General features: G+C 32.6%; 1 protein-coding gene and 1 pseudogene across 1 annotated transcript; one reads left to right on the top strand and one right to left on the bottom strand.

Annotated features, from left to right (window-relative positions):
- Positions 1-247: 247 nt before the first annotated feature.
- Positions 248-1,647, bottom strand: LOC111013163 (class V chitinase pseudogene; annotated as a pseudogene).
- Positions 1,648-8,579: 6,932 nt separating this feature from the next.
- Positions 8,580-9,876, top strand: LOC111013119 (class V chitinase-like). Its single transcript, XM_022287498.2, has one exon. The coding sequence runs from the start codon at positions 8,602-8,604 to the stop codon at positions 9,688-9,690; it is 1,089 nt and encodes a 362-aa protein (XP_022143190.1). The 5' UTR covers positions 8,580-8,601; the 3' UTR covers positions 9,691-9,876.
- The last annotated feature ends 4,061 nt before the right edge of the window (positions 9,877-13,937 follow it).

Genomic DNA, 13,937 nt, shown 5'->3' with positions numbered 1-13,937 from the left:
TTGAGATGAAACCCTATAAATATTGATAATATACACCGAAAAGGAAATAAATGGGCAATGGTAAGAAATTATTTACAAAATATAATAAAAACATGATGTCATATTCCAATGGCCATATATAATTGCAATATATAAAAAGATCATTTGATATCCGATCCATTATTTGATGAGTAAGCATTGAATAAACCTATTTAAGAGAACACTAAAACATGTAGGATAGGAGAGGAGAATGAATTAGAGAAACAGAAACACAAAGAAAGGCAACTTTATTATTGGATAATAGGAAATACACAGTAAGAGAGAAATGAAAGGAAAGACAAGATAAGAGTAGTGAGAAGGAGCAGAAAACAAAAGTAAGACACACAGACACACAGGTACGGTGGAGGGGAGCATGCATTTATTTTATTGGAAAAGATGAAGTAGTAGAGTTGGTGTTGGTGTTGGCGTTGCAGACATAGAAAACCAACCAAAGCAGAAGCAGCAGCAGCATGCAATTGATCAATGCCAATTGGTTTTGGCAGCGTTATAAAGAGTGTTGACGTCGTCGTCGCCAGAAATGTTCCAAGCAAAGTAACCCAGCAGCTGGTTTTGCTTTGCCAATTCAATTTTCACAGGAATGGTGGATTCACTTTCGTACGCAATCCAGGTGGCATTGGCATAGGCGTAGGCAATACCAAATCTGGGGTCATTTGGGATATTTTTACCCTTGCAGGCGTTGGCGCCTATGAACTTTTTCACCTCCGAGTACTCCATTTGGCCGTCGGTGCCAATCACATAGCCTACATCAGACGCAGCTGGCCCACTCGCTTTCGAAAACACATCGTATTCGGGAGGGTCCGCCAGTTGCCACGCCCACCCGTGGAAAGGGATTCCGAATACGATCTTGGTTGCAGGAACATATTTTGTCCAGGATTCGATCCCGAAACATGCAGACAAGGACCCGTTATTGCGGTTGAAGAGCGCGGAGGATGGTCCAGTGTTACCTGCGGACGAACCCTCGGCTGGGGTGTAAAAGTCATAACAAACAAGGTTCACCCAGTCCAGGTTTTGTTTGATTGCTTCACCTGGGTACTCAACATTCTTCTCAATGTATGGTAGGTTCGGCACCGAAGCCACCAGGATCCGTGCCGCTCGGTTGTAGGTTCTAGCATCGTCCACAACCGCCTGCCGCCACTTCCCAATTAAGGTTTCAAAGTTTTGCATATCAGTTGGAGAAGATGGGTACAACCATTGCAAATCAAGGCCGTCAAACCCACTATTAACAGCTGCCTTGATCGAGGATTTGATAAACGTGTCTCGTGCTGTTGGCACCTTTGCAATGTCAGAGAAAACTTTACTGTCTCCTGTAATAGACAGTAGAGTTTTCACGTTCGGATTGCTCATTTTCACCTTTTCGGAGAAGTGACTCACTTCTGTGGAAGGAATCGTCACTTCATGACTTGTGGCATTGATTTCTGCATATCCACAGAAGAGATGGGTGTAAAGCGTAGCATCAATGTTAGAAGCGGGAAGTTTACCCGCTGTGTTGCTTAGCCAATAACCACCATTCACAATTGTTGGATGAGACATTTTCAATTGATGCAGGACTAACTCGCTTCAACAACCAAATAGTTTCTCCTTGATATCACTCTCTGTATGCACTTCAATTGCTTGTTGTGCCTTGTAAATCTATTTCATTCCAATCCCATATATACACGACCACTAAATCTCAATCATCTCAATTATTAATTCCTATTTATTTTCTTTATATTTTTAATATTATACTATACACCGGTCCCATATATATGCATGTTCACATATTCATCCATTCCTTTTTCATACATGCCATATAACAATTTCATTTTTTTTATTTCATTATTCTAACTTATCTATCTAACTTCTTTTTGTCTTATTACAAATTCTACCTAGTTAATATATACTCTTAATTTATCCCTTCAACCCATATTCATTTAATTAAGTCCAATTATATTATGTAATAAATTTTTACACTTTTAACCTTCTTCCACTCTCTTTCTTTTTCTTAAAAGGAAAACCATTTCATCGAGGTAGATGAATAACATACATAAAAATGAGGTTATATATGAAATTGATCTCTTCCCAGAAGACAATTGCACCATGGGTATTTCACAACTCTATCTTAAAATTGACGATTGACTTCACATTATATATTAGTCTATTTTCATTATTATATTTGTATTAATAGTTAGTGCTGGTTGCAAATAGATATAGTTTATGGATTTGAATTTTCTAAATGAGCAATATTAGATAGTAATAAATAATTTATTGTTCACACTCCATTTTTTTTTATCTAACTTTGATTTGTCCTATTAACTCTTTGATCTATTTTACAGGTTGTTAAGTTAGTTTAAGGGGAAGAGATTATGATTTACTACTAATATATTGTTGTTATATCACTAATATAAGTATGATATCTATTAATATAACTTCTTATATGATTATGTAATTTACTATTTATTGATTTGCTACTAATATATGTGTGATATATACTTGATATGTCTTTTATATATACTTGTTTGAAAGAAGATCAACATTCATTCAAAAGGTATATGAGAAACGTACAACCAAAGGGATGCTACAATTTAAAGAGATGGTGGAGATGTCATAATTACAAAAGAACCTTGATTTAGATGACGTCATTCTTATATCATCTCATATAGAAAATATGCATGTATATATTTATCTGAAAAGAGATGATTGTTTCTCTCGAGCCAAATAAACCAAAGGATAGAGCTAAAACCATTACAGCAAAGCACATATCTGCTGTTTGAGAGAGGGGTATTTATGCATTCCTGTATGAAGGCATCAACACCAGCAGGAAGAACAATATATATCTTGAAGATCTCAAAGAAAAACATTCATAGGAAGGTTGAATATGGACAATGGAGAAATAAATAACCCATAGAATCACTATTTGGATTGCAAATAGTGCAAAGATTTGGGTTAAGCACATGGAAGGCAGTCTAGCTTGGAGCCTATCATGAGTATTAATGCCGCCATGAGTATTAATGCCGCCATGCAACACACACCATAGAAAAAATTTACATTTTTAGGGATAAAATTTGCTCAAATCTTTGATGCTGAAACAAACATTAAATTCCCACTTTGGCTTGCTAACAGATATATCCCTCTAATATATTACTAATATATACTGATATATAATTGATTTACTTCTTATATAACTATGATATGTACTAAATATAACTTCTAATATAGTTTACCATTGATATATCATTGATATAAATATGATATAATTATGATTTCTACTGATATAAGTTCTGATATGATTATATGATTTATCATTGATTTACCACGCTAATATTTTTTTTGAAAGGAGAAACCATTTTATTAAGAGGGTATGTGAGAAACATACAAAAGAATGAGGCTATACAAAAGTGCTCCAATTAAGCAAAATGGTAGATAAATTATAATTAGAAAAAGGATGAGATTTTGAGGACAAAGTTGATGCCAAGACTATAATATCCTCCAAAAGCTGAGCAGAAGAGCGAGATTTGTCCAAAAAAATATTGGTTGTTTCTTTCCAGCCAAACCACGCTAATATAACACTTATATATCTATGATATATACTTAATATGCCTCTAGTTTACCACTTATATACATTTGGTATAACCATGATATCTATTAATATAAATATGCTATATGTGTGTGGATATAAAACTAATTTATCCACTATTTTTTTTTTCAGCTGAAAACAATGGTGTAAACAAAAAGAAATGAAATCTAAAGTTATTGCATGAAAGATTAATGAGACCATGGATGTCGAAAAATACAAGTTAAAAGTCTGATATACTCTATAAATCTAAACAGCTGATATCCTTTATATTTAGTATATAATGAATTAGAGGTAAATCAGATGTATATTAGATGTATAATATGTATATCTGATGTATATCAAAGGCACATCAAATATATCTCGAAAGTATATGAGAGGTACATCGAATGTATATTAGATATACATCAGATAGATGTATATCATATAGACATTAGATGTATATATTAGAGGTACATCGGAGATATATTAAAGATACATTAAACGGTATATCAGATGTAAAATTGGAATAATAAAACTTCTAAAAATAAAAATTGAAATATTTTACCTATTTGTAAAATACAAAAAGAGGTTACACGTTCGTAAATATGTATAAAAATTTAACTATCCAATGTAATTTTCCTAATTTTTATTTATTATTATTATTATTATTTACACGTTCTTGATTGAAACGTCCACGACTTTGAACTTGTCTGATTAAACAATTTTATGAATCTAACGCCATTTTGTCCTATAATGTTAAAGTTTGACGCCTTTCTTCGAGTCTAAGAAATCCAATTTCTAAATGAGAATTATGCACGCAGTTTTATTTTATCTATAATAATATAATATATCCACTAGTCTTTGATATCATCATGTCCCTAATATTTTAAACCTAAGATTTTTTTTTTAGTACAGTAAACCTAAGATTATTGATTTCTTAAAGAATGACAAGATGATGAACCTAATCTATCAATGCCAACATATGTACATAGTTCGGTGGTTAAAATATCTTGCTCATTCTCTAAAAGTCGGAGGCTTCATTTCCCATTCCAACATTTGTTGTACTAAAAAAACTAATATATTCATTATCATTTTTGTATTAATGTTTATTTAAATGTATACTTATTTATAACTCTTCAAATAGCCGAAAAATATTTATAGGTTCAAATGTTGGTCCCCTTGTTTAAAAGGTTTCATGTCAATAAATATTCAAATTAACTTAGGATAAACTTATGTGACATTTACAAAGTATGGAGATTGAATTAGGTAGTATATAGTCCCATATGATCTTAAGACTTTATATATTAATTATAGTAAAATACAATATCATTTAGGCTAAATATATTAGAGGACGCTACTCTTTTTAGTAAATTCTCAATCTAGTCCTCAGTCTAATTTTAAAATTCTCGAATATGCAGTAAAAAAAAATCTCAATTAGGTCATTCACAAAAAAATTTGTGAAAATTTGTTAACAACAAAATTATATAGATCATTATATTATTATTTTATTAACATATTTAAACTATGAGTATGTCACTCCCACATGATACATGGAATATAACTTGCTCACAGCAAAATCAAACCAAACCAATTAAAATTAAAATTTTCATCATACTCATACATGATACATGGAATATAACTTGTTCCCAGCAAAATCAAACCAAACCAATTAAAATTTTCATTTTCTCTAAGTGACATGTTTATGTTGCATGCTCACATGCCCAAATATATTAATAAAACAATAGTTTAATAATAATCATCATGGATTGGTCCATTGTTCCAAAAGGGCAAGGTAAGTTCTAATAAATTTAGAGAAAATGGGTTTAAATGTAAAATTGATAATAGAGACAATTTATTTTAATACAATAAATTGAGAGTTGGAGGGGTTGAACTTTTGACCTTAAGAGAAAAGGTAGATATCATTTAGCTCATGTTAGCAAATAAATGGACAATCTAGTAAGACAAAATAAGGTTAGGTTGGATTATGCTTGGTGAAATAAATTATTAGCATCTAGTACATTTCTCATAAATTATATCCATAATTTGCATCTAAATAAATAAGAATCCAAATATGATAATGAATGAACGAATAACACAATGTGAAGTCGTTTGTCATTTTTAATTGAAGACCAAAGTGAAAAAAGTACATATTATAATTGGGCACAACTATTAATTAAAGAAATGAATTGAAGGGTAAAAGAATATATAATATGAAAAATTAGATAGGATATAGGACAAAACAAAGTTACAGGGAAAACTTGGTGTGGAAGAGGAAACCCATAAACTATGTCTTTTTGAAATAAGTAATAAAAGATACATATACTTAATAAACTAAATTTTGATAAAAAATGATAAATGAAAATAAAATAAATCATCATCGGGTAGCTCATTAGTCCAAAGGAGTCCGATCCATTCAGGTTCTATATTTGTTCGAATAAAAATGCTTAGCTAATTCCATACGTCTAACAAAAAAATCTTTTCTTCTTCCAACTTTTCGATCTTTCCATTCATTACCCGCGGGTCCTTCTTCCCCTAATTCTTTCCATTCTACCAACGAATAATCTATAATAAGTCGCAAATCCAAATCGGCTAATTGTTCTCGATACCACCTACTGTGGTAGAAATTTCTCGATTTCGAAATGTATAGAAGCCTTGGGTAGTAAAAAAAAAGTGGGATGCTGTATTTCTAGGATTGGATTTCATATTCGAATGAACCCCGTGATCGTAAGAAAGTAGGTTTTTTATAGGAATGAGTTCAAATCCCATGATGGCCTACCTTAGAAATGAGTAATTCCTAAATGTTGTCCCGACACCAAATATTATAGGATTAGGCACTCATGGATATAAAAAATTAATAAGAAAGTATATTTTAACTAGAAAATATGAAATTATTATAGAGCATGTGTATGAACATACACCGCATTTGGGTGTATAGTATCATATTAAAAATATAAAGAAATTAAAATAGGAATTAATTAAGGTAGTTTTTTTTTCCGTGAGAAAAGAATAAGTGATAAGACTTGATTAAAGGCTAAAAAGAGTAGTTTTACATGCTTAGTTGGTAGTTAATTATGATGAAAAATGTATGTTCAAGCATATAATTTAGGGAAAATGTGCATAATTTGTGATTAGGGACTTTGGAATTGTATTATAGCTAAATGAAGGCTAATTTGTGTAAATTTATTTATTTTGTAAGGAAAATTGAAAATTGATAACTGCAATGGGTCAGGCACATCGCACGCCAAGTATTTCCAGATTATTAGAGGGATCCACCAGCCAATTGTTTTGGACATTCCAACTTTACAATGCTTCAGCCACATTTTATGCCTAAATTGTCAAAACGGGAATAACAACTTTGACCAAGTGGTCCAAGATTTGTTATTAGTTACTAAAATCTCTACAACCTCATTTTGTTCCAACCTCCCATGCATTTCTCAACATCTTGTTAAAGCCTATAAAAGGAGCTTCCAGCATCACTTCAAAGGCATCTCATTTTCCATAGTTTTGTTTTGTTTTCAATTATTTTTCTCGAATTACTCTTGTTTATTTTATTGCAATTCAATCTGTTCCATTTTGTACTTCTTTCCAATTCTAATTAAAATGCTTTCTTTTGTTATCTTCTCTTGTGTTTTAATTTATTTCAATTCCATGGGTAGGTAAATTGTTTCTTAACCCTCCTACGAGTTTAGTTCATCTATTTAAATTTCATCTATCAATGAGCATGGGGTATTACGCTCTCTTTTGCTTATCTTGATTGATCTAATTATATCCAGTTGATTTTCTTGTTAGCCATTGTTTAAATCACATTAGTTTGAATTTAATTCTGAAAATGTTAGAGTCAAACAAATCTCATCAAGGTGAAACGGAAAGTTACTTAGAAATAAAACAAGATCCTAGACATAGGCTCTCTTACCTGTTAAATGTAAGTTGGAACTTGATTTATTTAGGAATTTAGGATTCTAGAGTTGCATAGACATATGTAAACACTAGCCTAAGCTTGTAAACAAACCAAAAGCAGTATGAAATAGGAGTTGAACCAGTTTGCATAAATTGAGTTTAATTACGGACACACTTGATAGGTGTAATCCATCTTTTAGAACTAAATCTTATTAGGGGGTTGGTTTTTTTAATCTTTGTGTTTTTAAATTGTGTTTCCCAACAATTCCACCAATTTTTATTCCCAAACTCGATTGCTCATTCAAGCAGTTTACAAAATCAATTTTAAAAGAAAACGAGTCCCTGGAGACGAACTTGGAATATTTCCATATTATTACTTTTGACAGTGTGCGCACTTATCCTCTAACTATTAAGCAGATGCACAACAATAAGAGACTTTTATTAAGAATAAATAACGTCCTAGTTTGTCTAAATTTATTTGACTACCCACGTTATTTCAGTAAGATCATCGTCTTCCCTTCGCAACAACTTAGCCATTTCTAACGAGTCCGTCTCCATCTAAATAGGATGGAATCATAAACTGTAGGTGAGGACATCCCTCCCAGAATAGCCATAGCTTCCAACATCTTCACACTCCTACAATTATCCACGAAACGGTTACCTGCAAGAATGATGACGCCTTCCCAATTACGCAAGACTCATCCAAGTCTTCCTGTCTCTGCTAAGTCTTCGAACAAGCCACATCAGTATTCAGTGTCAGGTATACTGAGTGAGGAGTGGTCTAGGTAATTTTTGCCTCAATGACTCTGCTGTTATGATGGATGTTTCATTACACGGTAAGAGAGTATATTTTAGCTGTAGTTGAGAGGTCATTCATTACCGGCTGATGCGATAAAAAGAAGTTAGATAGATAAATTATAATAATGAAATAAAAAATAGGAAACTATTATAGGGCAATGTGTATGAACATACACCGCATATGGGTGTATAGTATGATATTAAAAATATAAAGAAATTAAAATAGGAATTAATTAAGGTAGTTGAGATGTATTAGACTATAGTAGTATATATATGTGATTGGCTCCGTTATTTCCTTGCTGAATCCATCCAATTGAAAATCTCCCAACCCAGCAATGATGACAAATTTTGTGAATGGTGGCTACTGGCTGAGCAACGAGGCTGCGCAATTTCCTGCTGACAAGATGGATGCTACGCTTTACACCCATCTGTTCTGTGGATATGCAGAAATCGACATCCAAAGTTATGAGGTGATAGTTCCTTTTGGGCAATATAACATAGTCAATGCATTCTCTTCCCAGGTGAAATTGAGCAATCCAGATGTGAAAACTATGCTATCTATTAGGGGAGAGAAAGAAATATTCTCTCAAATGGCAGGCAACCGCCTAACACGCGAAGTATTTATCAAATCCTCGATCAAGGCAGCAGTTGCTGGCAACTTTAACGGCTTGGATTTATGCTGGCTATACCCGTCTACACAAGATGATATGGAAAACTTCGATTACTTGATTACTGAATGGCGCCAGGTCGCTGAGGATGACGCTAGAGACAACAACCGAAAAGCGTCGTGGCTCCTTGTGGCTTCGGTGCCGAACGCACCCTATGTTGAGCCCAATATACATGTTGTGTACCCAGCTACAGCAATCAGCCAGAACCTAGACTGGGTCAATCTTATTTCTTACGACTTTTACACCCCAACTTCATGCCCTGGTTACACTGCACCATCCTCCGCATTCAACAACCACAAAGCCAACCTCTTGTCCGCACATTTCGGTATCGATTCGTGGAGTAAAATCCTTGGCGATTTGCCTTTTGATAAGATTGTGTTTGGAATTCCTTTCCACGGGTGGGCCTGGAAGCTCACCAACCCTCTCCAGCACAACGTGTTTTCCAAGGCCGATGGCCCGACTGAGTCTACTGGAGAATATGAGATTGCCCTAGATGGTAAAATTGTCTACTACGAGGTCCAGAACTTCATACATGAGACTCAAGCTGAAGTTGTCCCAAATGACCGGAAATTTGTGATTGCCTACGCCTTTAATGCCACTACCACCTGGATTGCCTTCGAGAGTAAAGACACCATTTCTCAGAAAGTTAACTTAGCCAGGTCAATGATGGCGCTGGGTTACTTTGCTTCCAACGTTGCTGCTGACGATGAACTCTACACTCTGGCCACCGCTGCCAAATCCAGTTGGTCCTCCTAAATTTCCATCTCTATTTTCTTCTCCTCCTTTCATCTGCAACACTACTTTTAGTTACCCCTTTCATTTCAAACTTCCAATAAAAACATATATATGCATATGTTTTTCTTGTAAACTACGAGGTTGATGGTCTCTGTTGTGTCTGTCCTCTTTCAATTCTTGTATTTCCTATCACATATCCAATAAAATTTCTGGTGTGTTATGTTTTTATGTATCTACTTTCTTTTCTTATTTTCTCTAGGTATATAGTTTCTTCTTCCGAATCATCAATTTTGTTTTTAGGTAGCTTTAGTTGATGAATTGGTTAAAATATATATTTTCGACCCAAAATTCTGGTTGAATTACTTCATCTCATGTATCGTATTAAAACAAAAACTTTTGTGTTTAGATAAATAAAGGAGTGGAAACTGAGAGAATAAACGTAACTAAATGCAAAGATCAAACACAATTGTTAATGAAAATATTTTTAACGATTAAGAAAATAGTTTAATTAAGCATTTGATTAATGCACCAAATGTATAAACCAATTAAATTAAGTAATGAGAGGTTTGAACGAATCATCAATTAAAGGCAAGGAAAACGGAGAAGAAATTGATGCCATCTGGAAGATACAATTTTTTCTTTTTTGGAGGTGGAAAACTCATTCAAAAAGTAGGTGAGAAACATACATGATAGGGAGACTAGATAAAAGCACTTCAATTTAAAGAAATGGAAAAATGACATAATTACAAAAGAAACGTGATTTGGTGGAGAGACAGCCGTTCCTATATCATCCCCAGAATGGCCGCAGGTCGATACTTGTCTGAAAAGAGATGGTTGTTTCTCTCGAACCAAATAAATGAGAGGACATGGATGCCGACAGAAAGAGCCATGGATATGTATCGTGACAAGTTTGAAAAACTGCCTCCAAAGAAAAAGCTGTATATATAGACAATGGAGAAATAGATGATCCATAAAGTCATTATTTAGATTGCAGAGAGTGCATCGGCTTGGACATAAGCACATACAAAGAAGTCTATCTTGGAGTCCATCGTGTGTATTAATACCCTACATAGAATGCACAAAAGAAAAAGTTTACATTTTTTAGGGACAGATGAGTGTTGTCCATATTTTAGCAACTGAATTGTTGGTACGTTTGGAAAGTCAGTCTATTGCCTTCCTTTTGTTGGTATGTTTCTCACATACTTCTTAACGAATGGTTCTTTTAAAAAAAATTATTTTAGCAGCTAAATATCGAAAATCAAGTCCCTGTTTTGGCCTGCTAACACATTCTTCATAGACTTGACAGTAAAAACTCCATCCTTTGTACCATTCCACAAGATGCAATCCTGGCCACCAGGATGAGGACAACTTGAGAAGTCTATAAAGAGACATTTCATTCCTAATTACAAGCCTCAGAAGTCCCTTTTGTTGGCTTTCACTGCTCTGCTATATAATATATGCCTTCTATATTGTCCTCTAGCGTTGTTTATTGTTCTTTCTCCAGTTTTTTCTCCATCTTTTGGGTGCACTCGAACCTTAAATTTGTAAGAATTTGCACATTTGCATCGAGGCACCATATGCAGTACCGTTAACAATCTTCATGTATTTTGGAACTTGTATCTTCATATGTTTATAATTGCAGTTAATTTCTTTCTAATATATCCTTTCCACCCAAAATGTGTGGCCACTTTCATAACTCAGTGAATAAACTTATTACCTCTTAAATATGGATGGTTTGATCACCAATCCCACAATTGTTTTTAAGGTTACTCCAACAAAACTAGTATTTATTGTTTAAAATAGGTATATTTTGTCTCTTGAAAAGACTGCATACAAGTTTTTTCTTAAAAAAAAAAAAAGTAACATGGTTGCATCTTTTCGTGGCTTTTTTCGTTCATCGATTTTGGTCGGATCCCATTTTTTGAACCAGACGTTTGAGCTTTTTCGCGCTTAATATCATATTAATATTTATGGAGTTTATCTCAAAACCAATTGACAATAAGAGGAGTAGCTGATCATGTCTATTATAAACCTATTTAAAGTTCACTTTCTTTTCAATGTTGGATCCTTAACGCCAGCACGAGATGACTTATTGTTGAAGTGGACTTGATCGCCTCCTCAAAAAACAACCTAGTGGTGGAAAAAATTCTAAAGCATCATTTTTTGAGTAAATTTCGAATTAGCATTATTTTTAAAATAAGTTTAAATATTGACCATATTAAAAAAATAATCTAAATTACGTTGACAAATTATATTAAAATTTAAAAAAAAAGTGACATAATTCTCTCATTTGAAAATTAGATTTCTTGACCTTAAAAAACTTGGTCCAACCCTAATAGAGTTTAATAGGACAAAATGAAGTTAGATTGATAAATTAGTTTAATCAAACAAGTAGTTGTAATCAGGCCAGCCATTATAATATTCGAATGGGGTCTTACTCAAACCTCTAGGAAGATATTTCATTAAAAGTATAAGCGAGGTCTAGATGAAAGCACTCGAGAGAAATGGTAGATATATTGTAATTATAATTTATGCATCATTTGATCATCTAAATGATCTCTTTTTTAATTACGATGCTTCTACCATTCATCTAAATTAGAGTGCTTTTATCTAGGTCTCTTCTTTTTTATATGATTCTAAAATGCTATTTTCCAAAATATATATATATATATATTCGAATGCGATCTTGTAACAAATTTTAAATATATATCTTAGTTTCTTTTGTCCTTTTACCCTCTAATATTCTAATATTGTATCCTTTAAATTATTGACTGAAACATCCACGACTTTGGTACTCGTTTGATTTAAACAAACTTATCAAGCTAACTTCATTTAGTCCTATATTAAACTCTAATGCGTTGGGGCTGGGCAAAGTTTTCTAAGGCCAAGAAATCCAATTTTCAAATGGGAATTAATGTTATATCACACTTCTATTTTGTACTTTGTCTACTTAATTTAGCCCTTTCTTAAAATGTTAAATGACCAACGACTTCTACTGCATCTTTCTTGGAAAATAGCCACTTCTACTACATCAATATGAACTAATTTATTCATTTTAATTTTCGTATTAGTGCTTTTGAATGTACGTATACTAATTTATTACCTTGCAAATGGCTGAAAATGTTTATAGGTTTGAATTATTTTGTAAATGAAAGTGATCATCGAGATATTAAGGGGTTGTTTGGTAACGTAAACATTTTCGTTTCTCGTTTCAATTTTAATAAGAAACTTTTAAGTATTCACAAATATTTATGTTAATTTTTACTCATTTAAAATTTCTCAAAATTGTGTAGAAAGTTTGGAACAACACAAAGTTTCTTGTGACATTATCATATCCAATTTATTTCAAAATAATTGTCTAATATTATTGAGTCCATAGATCATGTCATTCTTTTTTTGGTTTATTAAAAGAAGGTAAGAAACTTGAATGTTACCTGCATAAATTTGCCCTCCTAGGATCCCGCCAAATTTGCACAAATCTTCTAATAATAGATAACAAATTTTATTATACATCGAAGGTAGAACCTAATATATTAATAATAGATTAGTTGACAAGGTAGAAGTAGATGGTTTAATTGGGGTAATTCTTTAAGAAAGCAATAATCTTAGGTTTAAAATATATTAGTGATATTAAGGAAAGAATAAACTTTGTAAAAGTACATACTATAGGCAAAATAAAAGTGGGTGACATAATTCTCATTTGGAATTGACTTATTGGACTTAAAAAAAAGGATCAATACATAAAACTAATGGGACAAAATGAAGTTAGATTGGTAAATTTGTTAATTCAGACGGGTACCAAGTCAATGAGGTTGTTTTAAAATAATTTTAAAAGTAGAAGGCTTTTGTTTTGAAACATGATATTAATCAATAGAGAAGCAAATGAAACGCTTTTGTTTTTTAGACATAAATTTAAAAGTGGTGTTAAAATTAAATTGTCCTTAAAGTATAGGGGAATAATTGTCTTGTGGAATATTTCTACAACCTCCATTTTTAAAATTATTCTGTACATCGTATTTTTGTCTTGTCTTAACGAAAGTGTTAACTAGAGGGTATTTTGGAAAAAAATTATAAACGTTTAAAGTATTTTAAAACTGCTGAAATGACATAGGAGTATAATTAAAACTTTAATCCAAAGTTCTTGACATTTGGTACGTCAACATTCAAATGTCTAGCTAGTAACTATCTTATTTGGGTTCGATTTATCCATTTATTACTATATTTGTAGCATAAGATACACCCTTTTTGACATATAGGCTTCTTTAGAT

This window comes from Momordica charantia, assembly GCF_013281855.1.
Source record: "Momordica charantia cultivar OHB3-1 chromosome 8 unlocalized genomic scaffold, Mcharantia_2.0 BLBB01000008.1, whole genome shotgun sequence".
Taxonomy (NCBI): domain Eukaryota; kingdom Viridiplantae; phylum Streptophyta; class Magnoliopsida; order Cucurbitales; family Cucurbitaceae; genus Momordica; species Momordica charantia.
The sequence above is the reverse complement of the archived record's forward strand: the minus strand, read 5'-3'. Positions and strand labels throughout refer to the sequence as shown.

What these genes read in the sequence shown, in the direction of transcription:
- LOC111013119 (XM_022287498.2), top strand. Translation starts at nt 8,602, where the DNA reads ATGATGACAAATTTTGTGAATGGTGGCTACTGGCTGAGCAACGAGGCT.